Consider the following 23,991-nt stretch of genomic DNA (forward strand, 5'->3'; position numbering starts at 1 on the left):
GTGGCGCCCTGAAGGTCAGTGTCTGGAAGGTGGGGGAGGAGGGGGAAGCCAGGCAGAGGGCTCTTTACTCTTTAAGAGGCTGGAACAATCGATGGCAAGCCACCAGCCGCCACGGGGGCCGCCACAGGGGCCCCCATGGGCCCTCACAAAACTAACATTGGTGGAGATGTCTTCCTCCATGGGGAAGGAGGGAAGGGGGGACAGGAACAGCCTGTTGGGAGTTAATGAGTAAGGTGGGGGGGTCCCATCAGGGATGGTCCATAAGCTTGAGGACAAGGGTAGATGGAAGGAAAATGGACAACTTGTCAGCAGCTCCTCATGTGTGAAATGTTCTCCTGTGAGTCTCATTGTGATAGAAATGTTCCTCTTTCACATCAACTTGAAAAACATCTGTCAAAAATGTGACATTTGAGCAGCAGGACAGAGAAGGACAGGAGCGCAAAAATCTGTCGCGTCTGTTCAGAAAATGTTTTTATCATCCTGTCTCTTTTTAAATTAACTGAGCTGATAAACTGGTGCATTTGTTCCTTCAAAGAATAAAAACCAAAAGATGAATTATTTAATTTCTTCTTTATTACAATGATTCTCACTATAAGCACACCAAATAAAATCAAACATTAACCACTATCAGTGCAGATAGAAAATAATACCTTATAAAACTTACAAAAGTGATTTTCTAAGAGGCACAGGAAAGACAGGAGGATGGAGGGAGGAGTGTAGACACAGTGGATGTTTAGTTGCTGGTTTTCTTGGGTCTGCCTCTGGATTTCTGAGCAAGTCCAGGTGAGGTCTGGGTCCCCATCTCCACTAATCTGGATTTGGGGTCAGCCTGTTTTCCAGTGTTTGGCACCTTTCTTGGCCAACTCTTCTTCACTCCGTTTAATTCTGCAGGGGAAAGTCGTCAGATTTAAGCATTTCCACCTTAAAGGACATGAACACACAATAATCTGACATTGCATACTAAGATTTACGTCTTTCACTTGAGTCAGTCTAAACATATTTAATGCAACTGGGGATACAATGCCTTCAACCACAGAAATACAATTTCTGATTTTCTTTTTTTTTTTGTTGATTTCAAGCTGTACCCCTGCACAGTGGGGCTAAAGGTGTTTTCATTCTGATGCTCAAAACATCTGCATGACTGGATATGACGAAGTTAAAGATATGGTATAGGAAATAAAAATGTTCTGGTCATTTTATTTTTGAGTGGGATTAATGATTAATTGAAATTTAGATTAGACTTTGGTTAGTTCTTTCCTCCCATTTCTACCAGACACTTTTAGTTTCTAAGCACTGCCTCATGGTCATGGCTTGTCTTGTCTTTTAGCTTTGGCCATGCTCATCTCCCATATTTTTACACTTTGTTATTATTTATTCTGTGGTTCAATCCCCGGCTCCTCCAGTCCACATGGTGAAATGTCCTTGGGCAAGATACTGAACCATGGACAGCCTCTGATGTGTCATCGGTGTGTGAGCCATGGAGAAACTAAAGAAGGACTGTATGAGTGTGTGTGAATGTGTAGCGTAAAGCGCTTTGAGTGGTTAATAAGACAAAGCAGCAGATAAGTGCAATTCATTTACCATTTTAAAGCATGCAGGGCTAACCCATCCAAATTAGCCTTAGGCAGCTAAAAGCTATTCACAGCTTCATTAAAGGAAGCGAACAGGTGAAAACTTATTCAGCTCACTGCCACCAAACAAGGCAGCATCATCGATTTGCTTATGGCAAGTAACATTAACGCTAGCAACTCCCCAGCAAATGTTCATGTAGTCTTGCACAGCCAGACCTATCTCTGTACAGGACAGTAGAGTGCCACAGAAACGCAGAATTTTTTTTTAACATGATGCTACTTTACTCAGTGTTTTTACTGGATTTAATCACCAGCTCTGTTTGTTTTGGAGAGGAGGGCTCCTTTGTGGCTGGCTTGGAGTGGTGACTGCTTTGTTGTGACATCACAAAGTTCCAGAAGTCCTGACGGCTGGTTTTAAGGCTCAGTTTCTGAATACAGGCTGTGTGCATTTCTCTGTGGCCTGAGGCTTTGATACTTTCACAGTATTAATATAGAACCTGGACCTGCTTTATAATCAAAAACACATGGACATCTACCTTTAGACTATGCGGGAACCTCACCCACCATTGTTTTTTTCTTTGAAGTTTTTAAGGTTGTCCAGGTCAATGCAGATATAGCTGTAAGATGGTGGTTACTTTTGTTGTTCTAACAGCATTTCATGTCAACCATTGAAAGTGCATGGAACTTGCATTTAATATCACCTCACTCCTTTTATTTCCAAGACCTCAGCAATAAAGCGAACAGAACAATGGAAACAAAACAAGCCATGAAAAGGGCTACACGTGTTCAGAAAAGTTTCTGCAACTGGAAAAGAGCAAGAAATAAACTGTCACTGGACAGGAGGACGTCACAGGTCTCTGATCATACCTTTTTTCTTTGTGACTCTCTTTTTCTTCATGGGACTTCCATCTGTCTCACTCTCTTCATCTTCTACTTTTCTTCTCTTGGCCATTTTCTGGAAGAAAAGGGGCGTCAGCTTATGTTCATCAGCTGAAGGTGGATAAACATGGATGCACAGTGTGTGCATCAACACAACAAGCTGACATTTCATTTTACCACTGTAGTTGTGTGGGAATTGTCCTGATGGACAATCACAGAGTCTATAATCAAAATAATACAAAGTCCTTTAAAGAGTTAAATGTCTTAGAATAAAGCCAGTTTTGTTTTTGTGGAAGCTCCAGAGGCTTGCAGCATCTGATGGTGAGAGGAGTGAAGAGGCAAACAGTGAGACGAGACCTTGGCTCTGCAATGAGGCAACCTGACTTCTCAGAGCCTCCAGCCTTCTGTGTGTGAAGCCTGAGCAGAGGCAATTACTGCTCTGCCATCTCACCAGCCACGAAGACCTCGCAGACATTAATCCATTAAAACATGTGATTAGCTGTTCCACTATTTTGACCACAAAGTGCCAAACACACTCTCCAGCTTTCCCGTTTTCTGCACATAAACTGCATGTTAACAGTGGGGTCAACACAGCTGAAGCTTTCCCAGAGTCACTGCTAATACAGCAAAGAGTTTTCCATCAACTATGACTTTATTATTTCTGTCCTACACAGAAATCGCAGCGAGCATGGGGGCTGCTGAGGATGCAGAGAGAAACGGTGGCCCCTAAGAGAGTCCTGCACTTAACGAAGGCAATCAAGTCCTCCGTCCGTCCTCCTCCTTCCTGGGCCTCTATAATGAAGCTCCACTCTCAGTCTGAACTATCACTCACCCCCCTGCCCCCACTTCCATTTTTGCCTCCATTTTGACAATTGCTACCTCATGATCACCATGCGGCGCCCGCTGAGGTGAACAGATTGGCGGGATAATTACATACAATAACCAGCGCAGGGGCCCGGTAACCCTTCGGCTGGCAACGCCACGTCCCCGGTGGCATCTTCCATATGCACAGAGAGTGAGAGAGCAAGAGAGGGACAGAGAGGGAGGGGAAGAGAGCAAGAGTGGAGGAGGGATGAAAAGAAGGAAAGCAGGAAACAAATACAGGCTGACTGTCGTGTAAATGAAATAAATGTGAGAACGTAGACCTATAAGAATACATATATTACAGCTGCTAAGTGCTGTTAACTGCTAAAGTTGTAATCCCACAGATTTCAGGGGTCTTTTAGCATTTCATGAGAATCATGAGGCCTGCTAACTACTGGCGACTGCAGAGATATTCTGTCTTCTTCTGCTATTATGTCCCTTAAGTTTTGATTTTTTTGAAATGATAAAGTAACAGGGATCTACAACATGTGGAGATTTGTTGTGATGTTGTCAGAGATCAGCTGGTCATCTGGGCAGCTGACACCTGAACTTGTTACCAGATCAACACAATTTGAGACTGAAAAGTTAGAGAACAACAGTAAGAAACACAAAACCTGCAGGGACCAGTACATCACTCGAAACACTGAGCTCCTGCCCACGTGTTGGGGAAGGCATAAACACCTTCACCTTCACCATCTTAAAATAATGCTTCCACACTCAGAAAACACTTTATTAGGAACACCACACTAACACTGGGTAGTTCCTCAGCTCTTCCTGTCATGGATCCACCAGATGCTGAAACTCTGAGACTCTGCTCTATGTCGACATGACTGCATCACATCATTTCTGCAGATTTGTCATCTGCACATTCAAGCTGCCAATCTCCTGTTCTACCACATCCCAGAGATGTTCCTATTGGCAGGTGTATTTCATAACTGGTGAGACACTGGCAGATGTTGACCCCTGTATGCACCAGCACCTTGGTGCATACATAAAGATCAGCCACAGCTAAACACTGGCCCTTCAGGGCTACATCATCCTACAATAAAATGAAGCTGGGGAGAATTCCTATGAGGAAGTTTTATCACTTGAACTGCTCAAGTTGTTGCATCTGTGTGTGTGTGTGTGTGTGTGTGTGTGTGTGTGTGTGTGTGTGTGTGTGTGTGTGTGCTGACCTTAGGTGGCGCGGCTCCATTGACAGCGGCGAACTCAAGCTTGCCATCGTCTTTAGCCTGGATGGTCTTCAGTCCTGCCTGCAGGATGGAGCGCAACTTCTCGTAGGGGGGTTTGTCTTGATATCCGAGAGATTCAACCTCCTCCATGAACTTCTGGATCTCATCTGCAACTCACCAGAGTGACACTATGAGACAGAATATCAAGTCCTTTTCATATATTCCTCCCTCGTCTTTATTTGTATTTTGCATTGTGTCTGTCACAGTGATTGTTTTGTTCTGTTCATGTTAGTCAAGTTCTTCGGTCCATGTTTTATAATGGAAGACTAAATAAGTAGCCCTGACCTGAACATCTCTCTCTTCATGTTGCACACTATCTTTGTGCCAACACACAGTCATCACCATAATGTTCTACTCTGGTCACAGCGTCGTGCTTAATTCTGTTTGGTGTGACTCTTTTCAGACTCGACACACAGTCACAAACACAAACACAGATGGAGTTGCAAACAACAGTTTGGTTGTGATCAGCAGAGCAGAAGGAAGGAGGTTTGACGCCTTGTGTTTGTCTCTTCTGCCTGAACCGACACTCTGCCTGCAGGTCAAAAAGCCAACGTTAAAATGGCAACTCTCACCACAGTGAGACGACAAACGACTAAGTCGCCATTTACAGCCACAGCTGAACATTTTTGTTGCAGATTTAATATCCTAATAAGACCCAAGAAGGTTATAATTAGATCAGGATGAGGATGCCATTCACTTCAGAAGCCATCTTATCCCTTTATATGTCTCTGTGTGTGTTCTCATTGGTTGAGCATGTTGAGGTGCTTCACTCTTAACCTTTTATAAAACAAAGCTCATGCTGCTGAATGACGAGTTTCACCCAGCTGTCTGGTGATCTATCAGCTGGGAAAAGACACACACAGAGAGCTGGGGGATACAAACAGCACTGAACTACTGGGCCACTGAGCAGCTGGAGAAACTGGTGGGTAAAGGGTGTTGTCAGTGGATTTTTACTGGTTCTCTGATGTTTTTAATGTGACAAGTTCGCATTCACCTTGTGATTGCCACCTGTGTGTGTGTCTCACCTGGCTTGTCTTGAGAGGAGAAACACTTGGTCATAAACTGGGAGATGTTTTCCTGACACCTGTAAGGGAGAAACATTTCTCAGTTTAAAACACCTCAATGTACTTCAAAGGTAAAATTAGTAGCTACGTAGGTGCGTGCCCGTAAGCACACGCAAACTTTTTTCTGGCTGTAATTATTCTGTTTTTTTTTTGTTTTTTTTTTGGGGGGGGGGGGGGGGGGGGGGGCAGAGGATTTTGCAAGACAAGATGTTATAATACGTCCTCTGAGCAGCGCAGCTTTTTGGGGCAGACTGGATGCTACAGTACCCCAGTATCAAAATGATGAAACTGGCCAGCCAGTGCGGGGCTAGCTGGTTAGCATGTGAACTTCAGTAGAAGAATAGAAGTGACAGAAATAGAAGCACAACAGCTCTTGGCGAGCAAAGGAATTAAGTTTTATGCTGAATTTGCATTGTTTGTTTTAGACTGGTAATTAAACAGCTGTTGATGCTAACGCTAGCTATGGTAGCAGTAGCAAAGCTTACAAAATTTAAATTGGCACTATCCGTTGGCATGCTCCCACTGCCCCCTTTCCCTACCTCCCATCTTCTCCTCTTCTTTCCCTTGTCTTGTTCATGAGCACAAACGTCCCCTGCTGTTGATTGGCTGGAATAGTGTTGTGCTACTTGGTCGGAGCCACTTTGTTTATTTCCCATTTACAGAGCCAAGGCTGTGTAGGAACACCAGATTTGTTTTGAGCACACACGAAGAACAGTGGTGTATTTGACAAAAAGTGTATTGGATTAGATTAGCCACCTTGATATTTCATTCTGTTAAAGTTATAATCTGTAACTTTTCCATATTAAAATATCTAAAAATGACTCGACTTTATTTTGAGTTGTGTACTTACATTATTCCAAATGTTTCAAAAAATTCTCAAACCTGAAGAAATACATCATTTTAATACTGGTAACAGTCCATTTCATTTGGTCGCCTGTCAATGATGTCATATCTCCTATACTCATGCGTTGGCATTGTAGTTGTCAGAAGCTCAAAACTGACTTGTATCCAGTTTTAAGTCGCATTTTTTAGATAATTTTTTTACACTTCGGTCATTTTCAACCACATATTTTTACCAGATGAAGGACTTTAATCATCGGACATCTGGATCTTAAATTATCAGAGAAAAAAGAAAGGCAAACATTAGGCACCTCAGCTCCCATGAGACATCCTGAGTTCGCCGAAGAGCGTTGGCGAATCATTAATTTTAAAGTGAAACTTATAATCATTAGTTATGCTATGCTAATTATTTTGTGAGGTTCAACTAGCAACCAGACTACTCGTTATATTCAATCTGCAATTTATATTATTTAGTTTTGTGATTGTAGTTTCAGGTTAGTTGAAAAAAAGAAGCTTTTTCTGGCTAAGGAGGGAGAGCTCCAGCCAGACACACACACGGCTGTAGTAGTTGTATAGTTTTTGTGCTTTGAAAATGTCTTAGCCAGAGTGCCAATAAAAGGACCACAGACATATTTGCCACAAAACTGATCTACAGTGGTACTGCTACTGCAGCGTTCACTGGAACAACTGTCATGATGTGTGCAGTGAATGCAGGTGTTCCTCTCCCACCTGATTTTGGAGTCTCTGACGTAGAGGGGGTCCTGAAGCTTGTCCTCCCAGGGCAGCCGGCCACACAGCCACTGAACCATGCAATAGCACAGAATCTCCAGGTCACTCCGCCTACATGGAGCTGGAACCAACAAACACATTAGCAGCAAACACTCAGCAGCTTCATTAAGGCACTGATTTTAATAGTAATGCCAACATATAAAGTCGAAATGTACAGTTTATTATTAAAGGGTCCATATTATTCTCTTCTCCTGTGTTTTATTTTAAGTGTTAATATCCTTAACAACATAAATTTGTGGTTTTAAGAAGATTGTTTTCGGAGTGATCAAATAAAAATATAGCAGGTTAACAAACCAAATCCTGCAAGGTTTGATGGTGGGTCCAGGTGGCCGGGGCTTGGAGCATGGCTGATAGCAGTGACTGCTTTGTTGTGACATCACAAAGTCACAGAAATCCTGACGGCTGGTTTTAAGGCTCAGTTTCTGAATACAGGCTGTGTGCATTTCTCTGTGGACTGAGGCTTTGATACTTTCACAGTATTAATATAGAACCTAGACCTGCTTTATAATCAAAAAATACATGATATCTACCTTTATAAAATATGGGACCTTTAAAAAGAAATTTTAACATTTTGGGAAATAGGCTGGCTTTGAAATAGTTAAAAACTTTTCCTACCAACACCTTGTATCTTGTTTCTTTGATCCACACATAAAGACAATGGTAAAAACAACAATTTCTATGTAGTGATATTAATGTTAATCCTAATGTAGTCTTCACTAAAGCTCATGACCTGTATTGTATATATAAAACTACTTGGTAGTGTACTTGAACCTACATGCTCCTTTATGAGCGTCGATGCTTGTGAACTCAATGGTGCCGTCATGACATCTCTTGGGGTCTTCCTTATACTCTTTGAGGATACCGTCGGGTGAGTATCTATATGCCAGCCCATAATCTACTAAGTAAACCTGCAGTTGACAAAAACAGTGATTCAGACATGCTCAAACCAAGACAAATACACAGACGTTTGGACCCCGCTGTATCTGTAATGTTTCCAGGAATCTTTATGACATGGTCATGCACTATAGACAGAGATACAGTAGGTTGTTTAGCTTAGCTTAGCACAAAGGCTAAAAATAGGAGGAGCAAATGATTCTAGCCTTTTGGAATTTAAATTGTTAATTATATTAATACATACAGCTTCATTATTATTATTTAGTCTGCATTATGCTTATACACTACAGTTTATTAGCTCTAATAATAAAAAGCATATAGTAACAAAACCAAAGCTACATCCCAGTAACTCCAGGGGAAAGCATCAAACTAGCAGAGGTATAACGCACCTCATATTCAAATCCTGAGGGGCCGGTTTTTAAATTGTCATTCGTAAATAGCTCTTTAATAAAACCACCACTGATATATTATTAATCTTCAGATTAAATATTTGCCCCTGCCCCTACTTTGTTTGCTAGAAAAGGCTCTTTGCTGCTGTCACTTAACCCCCCCCCCCCCTCCTCCTCCTCCTCTCCAGGCCTTAATTGAATCTAATGAAGCAGCACAAGAGTCTTCTGATCAAAAAACACAATCATCTTCCTGCTTTTAGGGAACAGCACCAGAGTCAGAGGAGCACTGTAGTTTCCCAACATTAGGAAACGCAGCTGAAAATTTTAAGGTTGTGGAACTAAAACAGAAACAGTCTGACTTTATTCAATGTGCTTTGGCTTCTACTGACCTGGTTGGGATCACTGTGGCTCAACATGAGGTTGGATGCTTTAATGTCAGCATGTACATACTCATGGTCATGGATGTACTCCAGAATATCCAGCTAAACAAGAAAAATAAAACAGTTTCACACAAGACAAAAACCCTGTTTCTACCTGGTATTAACATAGGATGTGTATCTGGGCACATCTTGTCTGGTTATGAAAAAGGCCTGTTAACACATGTGTGAACACATCACCATCAGAATGTAACTGGATCTCATAGACCACATCTGATTGTGTCTGTCTCACATTGAGATAGGTCAGTCAGTTTTGATGTGCTCTTCATAAAATAATCTGCCCAGAAACTTGAAGGGTCACCTGGCTCCGCCTCTTCCTGTCAGTTAAAAACCTACAGACGAGCTCTTGTTAATGCCTGTAATTAGGTAAAAGGTTGTTTAATCTGACTGGTGGATGCTCCAGAACAGTCCTTTAATTCTACAGTCAGACTGCATGCAAGCAAAGACTACTGCCATAATGAACCACACAGTAACGTTGGCAACCTTAAAAACCAAAACAATGAGTTGAAAGATGCTAAAATGATCTGTGAAGCTCAGAGAAACTACAGTTGTTGACAGTGTTCGTCACTATGTGACAGAGCAGCTTTAAAAAGGGCATTACTTCAAAACCACTGCGCTTGCTAGACACTGAAAATGATGTGTAATTGTCACACAATTTCACTTTTGTCTTTTTTGTACAGGGGTAGCAATTAAGAGCTGAGAAATTTTGGACTCAGTATCCTCTTTCATATGATGTCCTCAGTCATTATTAATCTCTTACTGATCTCAAAATGATATTACTGTAATTCAGTTTACCTGTTGTATATCACGCATAACTGGAATTCAGTGGAAAATGTTTCAGCAAAACCAAGCAATTTGATCATGAAATAACCAACCAGTCGAAGGCCGAGCTGCAGAACCAGCTTTCTGGGGAACTGCTTTCCGCACTCTTCAAACTTCTTCTGCAGGTCTGTGCCAAGCCTGTCAATGACCATGAACCTATACCTGCAATGCAAAAACAGAGCTTCTTTAGTGTTTCTGATGTATCTGACAAGCTTTTAACAACAGTAAAAGCAGTAGACTTATGGTACTGCAGAGCTTTCAACTGGACTGATCAGGATATAATTTGTTTTTAAAATAAGCCTTTTCCAGGACAGAAAAAAAAATGTTAACCTGACAGTTCTCAAAACATTTGGCAATGTGTGCAGATCCTGTAAAGGATATTTATAAGATATTATTGCTTTTGTAAAGACCTTAACACTCCTTGTTAAATGTTAATGAGAACCTTTGAGTCTTCATGATCAGTTTTCTAGTTCTTGAGAATGTTTTACTCACCAGTTTTTCTGGTGACAAATCAACTCAAGTTTGACAGGACTTTTTTTTTTTTTAAATATACCTCTTATTTTACTACTTGGGAATAAAATGGGAATGGGTATTAAATATTCTGGTCAAGTTCTTACCTTTTCCCTCCTCTCTCATGCAGACCTGAGCCCCAGTACCTGGGAACCCCCAGATTTTTCAGCTTGTGAGACTTGATCCAGCTTTGGACTGCAGGACGAGGAAATTTTAAAGAGATCTTTCTGGTTAAAATGTCCTAAAAATCTGTATATAAATCTACAACCTGTATACCATGTTAAGTCAGCTTGGTTGTGGAAACTTCCTGTGAACACACTGCTAACTGGTACTGGTATAAGTGGGTGATGACTGTGATGCTCAAAGTAATAAGAGTATAATTCCGTGGGGGGAACCGGGCAGCGTGGCTGTGAGCTAATCTGCTGCTGGGACAAATATTTACCAACAATGTGAGAATCCAGCATGAATAAAATATGAGCCTTTGGTTCCTTAGTAATATAACAGTTAATTGTCAGGGGAGATTGACATTTGGATTGTTATTATATAAAATGCAAAGCTGTGGCCTGGGGGCCAACAGCGCTTCCACCAAAAGCTTCCCTTCCTCTGTAGGGCCCCCCATGCCTCTGCTACAAGACTGTCTTTTTTAATTAAGAAAGTTAGCTTTCTTTTATTTGTTTGCCCTGATGGTGAGAGACTATGTTGTGCTGTGATCACAAGGCTAACTATGGTTTGGTGGTGGATTCCAGGGGTGTGTGTGTGTGTTTATAAGGAATTATAATGTGGCTTACTCAGATCAGGCTTAGCAGCTCTCATGTAAAACTTGAGCTCAGAGAACAGTGGTCCATTTTCACTTGGCTCCTGTGGGCAAAACAAAAACATTTATGATTCAGTTTAATGTTAAATGGACTGCACTTATATGGAGCCTCTCTAGTCTTATTGACCACACAAAGCGCTTTATATTGGCAGCCACATTCACGCATTCACACACACACACACACACACACACACATTCATACAACACCTTTTCTATACATACTGCTCTTTTCTTCGCCCAGGTTCAACAGCTGTTTGGATCAAAAATAACACTGCAAAAAAACATGGGGCTGTGTTGGTGCAGATGTGTTGTTACAGATGTAGGTGAAAAGTCCAATGTGACAGACAGATCTATGAGTCTATGATTCTAAAGGTTCATCAGACCCAGTGGTTTGTAATATAATGGCAGGTTTTCACCATGTTCTCAGGAATAAGCTCTTGCACACATCTGAATGGCCAGTGCAGCACCTTTCTGGTTAACGCTGTCTTATGTTTTGCATTTAGTTTGGGTTTTTTCTGGGGCTTTGTCATTGGAGACCAAGCTGTGGCAATACAGGGGTCTCATTGAAATGAATGATGTCTGAAATGAAATGGTGTTTTTTTGTTTGTTTGTTTTTTTATGTAGTGCCAACTTAAAAGATGCACATGAGCACATTGCAAGGACCACATACAACAAGTGGTTTTTCAGCTAATCAAGCAAATTCAATATCTTACAAATCGAGGAAGTTCATTGCATTGATGTAAAATTCATATTAAATCCAACACTAGGGCAAGGCAATTAATTTTACATTTAAGTGCACACAGCAGCAAAATGTCAGCAAAGAGTAAAATGTTCATTCAAAGCTGTTCTGATCTCTCTGTTGATACAGATCTACAATGACCAACTGAACACTGGTTTTAAAGGGACTACACCGACAGTGCAGCAAAACCTGTGATGGTTGACAGACTGAAATCACCCCGGGGTAAACATCATCAAATTGCCAAACCCAATGATAAACACATAAACTCAATTTGACTAAAGCTAATGACAAACTGACAGCACACATGTACGTGCATTCAGAGTCTGTGTTCCCCATCCCCATCCCCTGCTTCATGATTCTGAATCACCAATGATGCAGAACACACTATGTTGAGAACTAAAGGCAACAGATCGACAGACACAGTCCAAAGGAGTCAGGGCAGATGGCTGGATGTGTAAAGGGACTATCAGCTGATAATTACAAGGAAAACACTGAGGAAAAACTTATTTCATTCAATTTGGCCATTTTAATGTTGTTTGATCAGGTATATCAAACACCTACTGTCTTAAAACTCCATATACTAGAAGACTGGAGGATAAATGTGATTCCTATTCTAACTCACTGGCTGTTTGCTAGACTCACTTTCAGATTTCACTGTGAGTTTTGATCTTTACAGAAGAAGAACCAGCCAGACTGGTTTAACTACATCAAACACTAGTGAAGACATCCTGGACTCCAGTTAAATTATGTACTTGCTTTACAATCTGCCCTGTTGTTGGGCCCTTGTGCTAACCCACTGTATCTATCTAGCTAACTCACCCTATGATTATAAAGAAATTTATGTAAACTTTACCATACAGTAAAAAATTTAAAATGTTATAAAACAAAACAAAAACTACTGAAAACAAGTGTAAGTGAAAACCAAGATGCAAGGAAGTGGGCTGTGTTCACATTGAGGCGTACTGCTTTTTATGGGAAGGACACATGTAATGTATGCATATGAAATAAAACATGTTGGCAACACAATTTGACTTTGTGTTTTCAAATTGTTTGGAGTCTTACCACTTTGATGACGTAGCGAGCATCAGCACCCACAGGTTTAGCAGAATTCTCATCGGCTAGAGAACAACAAACAGAATCATTTTCAGAGTGAGATAGTTCCTATAAACTGTGTCCTTTTTTTAAGCACAAACAGCTGTTTAACTAATAAGTTTAACTTATCATTCGCTCAATTTTAGAAAGGTGCTGGGAGCCCAAAATACAAGAAAAATTACACAGACACCTATGACATCAGGGATAGTCACTCAAAATACTGTTTACAACAGTTCAGGGTTGTAAAAAATATAGTTTCACTTTTAATATGCAGATCTGATCTTACCCAAATATATGAGGCCAAACCCCCCCTGGCCAACTGGAACCCCCAGTTTCCAGGCCTTCTTCCCTGTGTCTGTCAGGACCTCCCCAGGTGGGAACTCCTCTGCCAGCTTCCTCTTAGCAGGAGCTCTGCCCTTCCCTGCCGCCTTGGCTTTAGGTGGCATCTGAAACACACAGTCATCTGTGACTGTTAGTGCTATCCCCCCCCCCCGGTCACAGCCTTGATTAAATAACTGATCTGTGCACTGTAACCTAATACAAACAACAAGGGCAGGTGCTTTATTTCAGGTCTTACATGGTATCGTGTTTGATTCTTGTATTTACTGGTGAAGTTAGCTAACCACATCCTGAGCTCGCCTGTAACCTCACAGTGACGTGAAGTGCGTACCTCTTCTGAGTTCATTAGATATCATTTTAATACACACTAATTACCAGTATGTATACTGCAAAGGTAGCAGCGTCCTGCAGTTAAAACAAAAGACATCTGTGGTCAGAGCAGGTCGGGAAACGGTAACGTTACGTTAGCAACGTGTTGAACCGAGCGACATAACGTTTTCATAGATGTGGGTTAGCTACATTGCTAACTGCGCTGTCACGTTAGCATCGACGTTTGACGTTAGCTGTCGTGTGACGACATTTAATGACAAACGCTCATGAATATCTGCGACACTGTCGATGCAAGCGGCAGTTACACGTTTCACTGAAATATAAGATGAATACACACCTTCGCTCTGTTGTTTTTCGTTGACTGTGAGCTAAACTGTAAGACGACCAAACTTCCCGCAAAACTACCGGTCAGGAAGTGGCGTCACGACACTTTGCTATTCTATTGGTCGACTACGCTGCTTAACTTACGACGGAGATTCTCCGTAGACGTACATGCTTGAACCCCCCCCCCCCCCCCCCCCCCGAAACCCTTGATGGGAATGTGAGGCAGATTGGGATTTACTGCTAATCAGCAATTTCTGTCGGTGTCAACAGCTGCATACGGTTGAAATGTCGATTGACTGCCAAAGGGCATTTTCAACAATTTGCACATCTCCATTAAAGCAAAAGAAAATTATGCTTTTCACTACACATCACAACATCGTTTTTATGGAACATAGCAATGTGTAAAACCCACTAAATGCACTTTACATATAACATAAACATAAAACATTTGTTAAAGCTGCGCTATTTATTATTATTTTTTATTATTTTTTTGTTATCTGTCTCTTAATTTATTAGTGCCACTTTAAAAACTCTGAGGATATGTTACACATACTCACAAAAATATATAATATGCATGTCTGCAGCTAAATGGCACAAATTACTAATGAACCAAAGTTTTACACATACAACTTGTAGACATACAGTACATACAGTATACAACAAAACTGAGCACATCCTTGTGCATTCATTGGAATGTTTGAACTGATATTTATTTTTAGGAGGTAGAGACACGTGTTAACCTTGGAGTGAACTTTCCCAAAATATCAAACATGTATATCACATTTTTGGCCACAATGTATTTTTGTAATGCAGCCAAAAACAAGAGTGGAGTTTGTTGTTCAAAAAACCAAAACAGTGAGCTAAAACAGGCTAAAAAGCTCAGTAGAGCTGAGAGAGCTGCAGAGTTGGGTTATAATTGTTTTTGAGCTTGTTACTACAATTGACCCAAGGTTAAAAAATGTGTACTTCCCTACACCAAACCTGCCTATCTTATTGCCTGTATACTCCTGGATGTTGCTGTAAATGCTGAATTTGAATAGGTATATGTGCAGAGCTCTACCTGTTTTGAATGCGTCATTGGATACAAATATATTGGGTTTCACTTGCTTCATGAATAAAATATTGTTTCTTTAGTGTCTTGTCTTTCCAAGTGCCACAGAGTGGAAAGAGCAGCCCTTCACATTCAAGAGGTGCCGTTGCTACAACTGTTTGTACATAAACTGTGCCCTCTTTCAATTAGAATTACTTCAGGAACTATTGCCATGGCTCCACAGAGGAGATACAGTGGTTGGTGAAACGTCGAGCCTTTCCTGCTTAAAGTTCAAATTCTGAAAACTCCTTGGTCCTGAACAGAGGGATGACCCACTGCAGTGACAAAGAAAATGAAGAGCAGAGCGACGACTCGGCAGAAAAAGTGAACGAGAACCAGAAGAGGAGAAGTAAGGGAGGAAAACATGTGTCTTTTCCTCCTGATGAACAGATAGTATCCGGCTTTGCTGAGCACAGGAACACTGACAGAAAGGGTAAGCTGCTTTTTAATCAGTTAAGTTGAATATAAATGTGTAATTAAGATAATATAATTCATATGAAGATAATATCATGGTGTCATAATGGTGACCTCTGGTTATTTGTACTAAATTTAATACTATTATACCCTGATTCAACAAAAATGCAAAATAAGTACATTATATCTGTATTTCCACCAGCGGTGTTGTTGCTACCCTTGCTAGTCAGCACCATAAATAGTAGTTGGTTAAAGTAATTATTAACATTTTATTAATTTACAATGCCGGTTAAGTGTTGTCTCTAAGCCAAAACTGTATGTTGTAAACTCGTAAGGTGGAAAGGACAGAAGACATCGAGGGAAACCGGCATGGTCTGGCAGCATTGTGATCTAGAAAATGAAAATAAGTTTGTATGTAGAGTGTGTCTGAAAAACATAGCATAAAACCACTCAGTGTGCAACCACATTCAGCACAGGCATGTGGACTTAACCTGCAGGGTAAGAAGGCTGCCAGTGTTAGCACTGCTAATGCCACGCTAGGCAAACAATATGACATGTAATGTTACCCATGACTGTGGCGGCCTGAAATAATTAAAAACCTCAAGCATCCAAAATGTAATCATTTCGTGTATCCCTTTATTAGCATAGTTAGCATCTTTGGTTTATGTTGTTTGTCAGCTTGTTAGCTTGTAACTGGCAGTGGCTGACACATTGTTAGTGGTTGTTGTAACGCAAACTTTCACTCTCTGTACTAACAAGGTTTTAGGTTTATGTAGCCCCGCCCCCTGTCCCCACAAGTTGACAGGATTGGTTCCCTAGGTTCTATGATGTATGAATCCCTGGCTGTCTGAATCTGTTTTTATGAGATTATCATTGGTTCACTGCAGTTCAAGATGGAAACACACAGTCATGGTGTTTCACTCATCATATGTCTTGTATCATATAAAAACATCATAAGGACGTTAACAAAGTTCAACACAATTTTCACTGGATGGGGTCTTTAACAGAGACCAGGTGATGAGCCTCCACCAGTCTGTGCTGTGCTGGTGTGAAGCAAAGGTTTTAATGCATTCACCAAATGTTTGACCATTTTGTTTAATTTGGGAATTGTCCTGCATGTTGGACTGACCTCTGGACTGGCTGTTAACATCACTGTTTAGAACAGTTTTGCATTGAGCATTTATGTTTAATTGTGGGAGTGTGGTGGGTGGGATATGGGACTTACCCCTTGCACACATTTTCAAGACGCCTGTGCTTTAGAAAAGCAAACTGCATGGAGGCATGCATGTGCACAGGTTCAGTTTTATGTTGTTTTTTTTGGTGTGTCTTTCCCGTCCTCTGCGCTCAAGTAAACTATTAATGTACATCACAGTTGTATAAATGAGGTCCCAGGAATTTATTTATATTTGTTTTATTATTAATAAAAATATATGAAAAGCAATCGAGCTTTTGAAGGATACACAGAGATCAAAACGTTTATGTGTTTTCATCATAAAAATCCTCTGTAGTCTCTCACATCTGGAATTTCCCATCCCATAAGGCCATGGTTGATGAATTGAGCTGCCTTATTGGTTGATTTATTGTTAGACAGACATTCATGTCCTTCTCACTTCTCACTGACTGCCATCTTCACTGTGGTACACACGCACACGCACACACACTAACACATGCACACACACACACACACCAGAGTTTGCCGTATGGCATTTCTGTGCCTCTTAAGCACTTGTGAATGGTTGCTGGTGGCTCGCTGGGATGTGCAGACATTAAAGCGGTGAATGATTGTATTGTTCTATTTTAGCTGACAGCTGCCTCACTCTGACAGAGGTAATGGTGGCCTACCAGCAGAGCTGCAGCAGACACCAGGTCCAACCCAGAGCGCACATCCTGCAACAGCTCCAGGTACACTGCTTCACACATCAACTCTAGTTTTGTACATGTCAGTCAAAGTGTATGAGGCAAGTGTCTGTGTTGATTTACAGCTACAGTGTGAGGCTCTTTGGGTGGAGCTTGTGTATTTCCCAAAATGTGTATCCCTGTGGAAGACTTTGGGAAATGTTTTTTTCTGAATCACAAAGTCCACAAGACTCTAGATTTTAGATTTTAGGTCTGTGTGTGTGTGTGTGTGTGTGGTATTACTCATGTTGTGGTGACTTAAATCACACAGTCACATTAGGGGGACTTGTCTTCAGTATCAGGACAAAAAGCCCCATAATGTAAATCATGAGATTGTAGGGTGAAGACATGTTTTAAGGTTAGGGCTAGGATAAACCAAGTAGTAGTTAGGGTTAAGGTTAGTGTGTGTGTGTGTGTGTGTGTGTGTGTGTGTGTGTGTGTGTGTGCGTGCGTTCGTGCGTGGATGCGTGTGTATCCGCTGTGTCCCTCCTTCCTGTTGTGCTCTCGTTGGATACTGCTCATCTCCTGTCTAAGCTGCTGCAACAACAAGCACACTTTGCTTTTGGCTCTGATAAAATAAAAGATGCCTGAAAAATGTTGTGGCACTTGGAACAGCTCGCAGCGATGTCAAGACGTGTCCTAGAATTTTGTGCCAACTGAAAGGTTTTTTGTCTCAGATCTTAAGAATGTGTCTGGTACGAACAAACTGGGCAGAAGTTGTGTGGTTCGAAATAAAAAGATAAATATGATTACAAGGCGTCTTTTCAGATGTAACAGCCTATAGAGGGACAAACTCTTGGCCCCAGTGAGCACGTTTTTGCTGATTGTAAACTATAAATAAAGTAAATAATAAGTAAAACCATAATACACACATTTGTCAGTCTCTAAAGAGCAGACATTGAATGAATACTGGACAAGGACAACACACACAATGGCAGGTGGACTATGATGAGTGTTACTAGGCAACCACTGGAATCCTTGCATTGTCTTGACCCAAAACAATTGGACATTCAAGAAAAACACTTGGCCTTGCTAATTTATTACTTATGTATGCTCTTTTTTTTTTTTTTTTTTTGCAGTTTCGCTTTTATTTGACAGTGTGGAGACACAGAAAGCATGGGGAGAGAAAGATGTATGGCATGAAGCAAGGGTCCCCTACCCATGAGTTGAACCATGGACTTTGCAGTTATATTGCAGTTATATATTATTATATGTTTACCTCATCATGTTTACCTTGCGGTAGACACTACAGATTTTTCAAGCACCTAAAACGGCTCCATTTTAGTTTCAAAACTATTGCATTGTAGTGTGAATGTGCAGAAATGGACATCTTTAGAAACAATGAGGTAGACACCCACAGTCACTCCCTCACTGGGTTTTATCAGCCTTGACTTCCAGTGGTGAAAGCAACATGGACAATGAAATACAAGCATGACTGACCTTGTTGTCCTTGCTAGCAGCTGTTGTGCAGTTTAATTCTGCAATTGTCTTTGGTGTTCTTTGGTTGTAGTATTTTCTGCATCTAATCAACTGCAGAGTAGACAATCTGCTTCCTGTTTACACGCTTTTAATGTTTTAAGGTCCCATATTTTACACTTCTCCAGTGTTTTAGCTGAAGTGCTGATATCCATAAGTGTAGTCATGTAGTTTTACATTTCCTCTCTCAGGCTTCTCTCTGGAGCTCTAGTAACAACAGGTCAATGAGCCAATCATGAACTCAGAGCCTCTCATCCGATTGGCTGACTGTTTTCTAAGTGATCCAATAAAAATATAGTAGATTTCAGGTAAACACTCAGTGAAACCAAATCCTGCAAGGTTGGTTGGTGGGTCGAGATGGGTGAGGCCTGTGGAATGGTTGAGGGTGGTGACTGCTTTGTTGTGACATCACAAAGTTCCAGAAGTCCTGATGGCTGGTTTTAAGGCTCAGTTTCTGAATACAGGCTGTGTGCATTTCTCTGCTTTATAATCACAAATACATGGACGTCTACCTTTATACAATTAGGGACCCTTTGCAGTGAACTTTACAACAGATAATTTTACAATTTTCAAAGGCTTACAATGCAAACACAACAATCTGTGGGTCTAAACTCCAACAGAGTGGGAAACTGCCCCAGCAAATTGAATTTTTAAAAATGATGTCCAACACTGTTTTTCTATGCAACATCAGCAACTCTGCTCAGAAAATAACTGTACTGTAACTGCAATGATATTATAGCACCTAGAGAGAGGATCGATATCAACACTATAATCTGGTGCCAAGACCAAGAGGAATGTTACACTCGCCTCCTGCAGCATGTCAGAGAAAACCTGACAGTAAACTTGAGCTTTTATTCAAAACTGCAGTTTCATGTAAAGTAACTGTAGAAGCTTATAGACACACATACATACGGACTGTGGGGCAGTGATACATACTACATACAACCATACTAACTGTGACTCAGTGAGTATGTGTGTATGTACAAACACAAACACACACACACACACACACACACACACACACACACACACACATATACTAAAATCCCCTGGATAATTGGAATCATGTGGTTCCATCAGCCTGCGTCAGGCGGCTTCACTCCAAACAAGAGGCTAAGAGCAGGTTAACTGCTACGCACAGCTCAACCCATTGTGAATGCAAATAATTCACAACTGTAAACATCAGGACACAAACACACACACACACACACAAACACACACACACACACGCACACACACACACACAGGATGATGTTTGTATTGATTATTAATTTATAGATGTTTATCAAAACAGTGACAGTTATCTGGTGATCACCTATTTTCTTTCTTTTTGCATTTCTTAAATTCTTTTGTCTATTGTGTTGTTATTCATGTTCCACAAACACCTTTACTGTTACACATATTTATGATGTGTGACATCGAAGTGTTTGTCTTGATAGAAAAGAAACTTACAATCATAAGGTGAATCATTTTATAAATGAGGGTGAGACATCATTATTTCAGAGATTAAGACTGACAGAAGCACTGCATGAAAAATTGATTCTTTGATTCAGTATGAATGCAATTAATGCTGCTGAAAGAATATGATTATTCTTTTTTTTTTCTTTTTGTGGGGCTTTTATACCTTTATTATTATTATTGGAATTATCAGTAGAGAGATGGCAGGAAATGGAATAATCTACATCAGTAGATTTTGTGTAGAATTATACCCATAACTAGCTCTCCTGGCTGCAACCACAAAAAAAAACAAACTCAAAAAACCTATAGGATATATGTATTTCTGCGTTTTCCCTTACCTTTATCAAAATATGGGATATAATTGTGATAGTTTCCAGAGCTGTAATTAGCTGTCTCATTCTGTACTATTATAAACTGCTGTGTGTTTTTTTAGCATCCTGTAATCCTTCATCCTTTTATAAGATCTAAGAGTCTGAAGGACTAAAGGTGTCTAAAGGACTTCCTAGATCATGTTCAGTCTCACAGGTACCTAAGTCCACATGCCCTCGTCGACACAGTCTTTTTTGTAATGCAGTTTTGTTTTTGTTCTGAATGCACAATAAGCTGTCTTTGACCAGACAAGCACTTGAGATGCCAAAGAATGTCATTCATTGTGAACATAGACTGTAAATAAAGAAGCTTCTATGATGTCACCCACCAAATTCTGAAGAGCAGTTTTAAAGCTCAAGTGAGCTGCTCCACCATTGCCACCTTGGCAGTGCCTGTCTCTGCCCCTAACTCCCAGCTAATCCAAAAGTGGAAGAAGAGGTGGGGCGTGTGTGGAGCCAAGATGTTGGTGCATGCCGGTTTGTGGCAAGCATACATCCAATCACAGCTGTCAATCATGACGTCACACCTCTGTTTTATTGCATCAAATAACTACTAAAATGAAGAACGTGATCTACAAAGGCGTGGCCCTTAAAAGCCGTTGTAGACCATGAAGGCCAAACCGAAACGACAAGGTTTGGTCACAAAGTTGTGTCACAAAGTGCAACTTTTTAAGGCCCTTGGTTTTAACAGTTGTACTGTTAGCTGTTGAACTGAGTTGAAACCCAGCACTTAGATTTAAAAGTGCAGTCCTCAGGCTCTGCGTCGGTGTTGTTTGCTTTCATTATCAGCGCTCAGTGAGTCTTGGGATAGGTTGCACCAGGAAGGATCCAGCCTTTGGACCTTTCATTACCCAGGAAAAGAAGGATGCATTTATTGGCTGCATTGGAAGGAGCCTTTGAAATGGGACAGCCTTGTCTTCCTGCTGTGAGACAATCGGTCTCCATACACAGCCTCCTCAGGATGCGGCCCTAGAACTGGGATACAGCTTTTGGCTAGCAGCAAGAAGTGCTACTCTGGCTGCCATTTTGTTGTTAAAGCCGGAGAAATATTTTCCACTCAAGTTTAAATATTGTTCAGCTCACACGAATGTGTCCTTGCCTCAGTTTGTGCAAGCCAGGTAAATTTACTTCTAATTGTGACTTTTCTATTATACTCATCTCATATTCTGTCTGAACAAACCTTTAGAAAAAAACCCCTCTGATTGTCTTAATTGCTCATTCTCTCTTAATGATATTCAACATGACAGACAATAAAAGAAAATCATGATATATCGACAGTATATGGGCAGAAATCCCACATTAGTCTCTAATTGTGAACACATACATCACAGTTGCACTTTCAAACCCTCTCTTATGCAAGCTTAAACAATTTTTTTTTCTCTGTGACTCACAACACGCTCTCTCTCCAATAAAATAAACTCATTTATTCTCTCTTAGCCACACACAGTCTGCCATTTATAATTCATTTTATGTACATACTTACTTTACTTGGACCAGCCATGTTAAAGCACGCTGCTCGCTCCCCCCACCCCTCTGCATAAATTTCACTCGAGATCAAGGGGAATTATTTGTGGAAAATTAGAGACTTAGCAGTGCTTACATTAAGCATACAGCCGGCGTATTATCTCTGAGGTGCTAATGAACCCCGTTGCATTGGAAACAAATGTAGGTGGTCCTCCTGAAAGAGTAAAATATGTATGGTTAAGCATTAGCTAAGAGGGGCAATATTTAGACCAAAAGGACTGCATGCGAATGAATTCATAATAAGACGACGCAAAACGCAAAGATGAACGCCTAAAGAGCAAATTTATTAAATTAGGTCTTTTCAGGCAAGGGGGCAATTCCCCCGAGGACCAGCACTGAAGACTATTTAAAGCTTTTTTTATTGCACCCTTGGGTCCCTTTGCACTCCTTTGAAATGTTGTAAGTGGATAAAACAGTATTGCTGTTGGTGACATTTTCATAGGAGTGGTAAACAATAATAGGCTGGAGCCAGCGGGGTCCAAGGCCGCTATGCTTAAACTCTGTGATGTCGCCATGCCAACTGTGAAGTCTGTGTGTCTCTGTGTGGTTCGCTCTGTGATTACAGAGGTAACTGAGACGATCAAGCCCCGACTCTACACGACTGCTGCTGATGATGATGTTGATGATGATGACAGGGGATTTATATTCAAGCTGAGATTTACCTGTGAAAGACATTAGGAGCTAATACAGATGGAACCATGAGGTTCATCAGCGTCATTTCCTGATTGGCTGATAAATTATTACCTCAATCTTTAAATAAAATCAATTATATTGAAACTGAAAAACTGGAAACAGCAAAGCAGACACAGCTGCAGCATAATGAGTCAATGTCAGAAAAAGAGATTATAACAATGTCTGAAAAGATGTAGACTGAAACCTTATCTATCTATCTATCTATCTATCTATCTATCTATCTATCTATCTATCTATCTATCTATCTATCTAATCAGTCATTTTATATGTGTTTGTTGTAGTATGATTTTACCACACAAAAGCTCCCTCAGTAAACTGGCCCACTGTTTATAACCTCGTACAGTCTCCATCCAAAACTTGATGAAATGTGACGGCAAATATCGTATGTTATGTGAAAGAAATCTGAATTTTTAAAGCCAACTTTTTATTGCTAATCTTTTTATTTGTGATGAAGTAACAGAGCCAAAATCATTTTGATAAAGACACCACAGCAAAATGTCATGTTTGTCGAGTAAACATCAAACATTTTAACCAAATCAGAGAAACAATCTTCTGAAAGAAACGAGAATTTATCAACTTCATGTCGCCTCTTTTATCATTTATTCAGGTAAACTCTTTATTCCGTATGAATTTTGATCACATGCATCAGTTTGTGTGGAGTTAAAAGAGGCAGATTGGCTCAATATTTCTTCTTCCTTAATGTGCTACGGGTTATTTATTGATTTATTTCAGTTTACAGATGGGGGGGTGGTGTTGTTTCAGGGCTTCCAGTGAAGTGTTTTCCAACCCTCCAAACACAAAAGGATTCTGAATCAAGCAAGCTTCGACTATGAGTTTGTATTCGTTCCATGATGTTTGGAGAATAAGCTCGGAATTAGTTGCATGTTGGCAAATCTTCTAATGAATAGCTTAGTGGTTGTTTCCCTTGCAGATTATTCAGTTGAGTGGACTGAAGAGAAATCAATTACCACAACTTAACTTTCATTATTTATCCCACAGCCAGGGAAGAACGGCCTTACATGACAACGCACCGCTCTTCAATTCACGGGGTCAGATTCAATTCCTATTAATATTATTTTTCCTGGGATAAATCCCTCCGAGGACGAGGAGGAGGAGGAGGAGGAGAAGGAGGAGGAGGAGAGG

General features: G+C 40.7%; 2 protein-coding genes across 2 annotated transcripts in view; one reads left to right on the forward strand and one right to left on the reverse strand.

Annotated features, from left to right (window-relative positions):
* Positions 1 to 553: 553 nt before the first annotated feature.
* vrk1 (VRK serine/threonine kinase 1) lies at positions 554 to 14,080 on the reverse strand. Its single transcript, XM_071471372.1, has 13 exons — positions 13,943 to 14,080; positions 13,223 to 13,382; positions 12,907 to 12,962; positions 11,080 to 11,149; positions 10,399 to 10,486; positions 9,835 to 9,943; positions 8,912 to 9,004; positions 8,015 to 8,147; positions 7,180 to 7,300; positions 5,572 to 5,630; positions 4,490 to 4,653; positions 2,439 to 2,526; positions 554 to 885 (listed from the first exon to the last, which is right to left on the reverse strand). The coding sequence occupies exons 2-13, from the start codon at positions 13,380 to 13,382 to the stop codon at positions 734 to 736; spliced, it is 1,293 nt and encodes a 430-aa protein (XP_071327473.1). The 5' UTR covers positions 13,943 to 14,080; the 3' UTR covers positions 554 to 733.
* Positions 14,081 to 14,656: 576 nt separating this feature from the next.
* LOC139614260 (protein phosphatase 1 regulatory subunit 37) overlaps positions 14,657 to 23,991 on the forward strand; it is a 69,299-nt gene continuing 59,964 nt past the window's right edge. Inside the window, exons 1-2 of the mRNA XM_071471453.1 lie at positions 14,657 to 15,452; positions 17,235 to 17,335. Of these exons, the coding sequence (XP_071327554.1) occupies positions 15,287 to 15,452; positions 17,235 to 17,335 (267 nt within the window). The 5' untranslated portion in view covers positions 14,657 to 15,286. The remainder of the gene's footprint in view (positions 15,453 to 17,234; positions 17,336 to 23,991) is intronic.

The sequence above is a fragment of the Trachinotus anak genome, unplaced genomic scaffold, assembly GCF_046630095.1.
Source record: "Trachinotus anak isolate AG129_WGS33_773 ecotype Australia unplaced genomic scaffold, CSIRO_AGI_Tana_v1 ptg000033l, whole genome shotgun sequence".
NCBI classification, from domain to species: domain Eukaryota; kingdom Metazoa; phylum Chordata; class Actinopteri; order Carangiformes; family Carangidae; genus Trachinotus; species Trachinotus anak.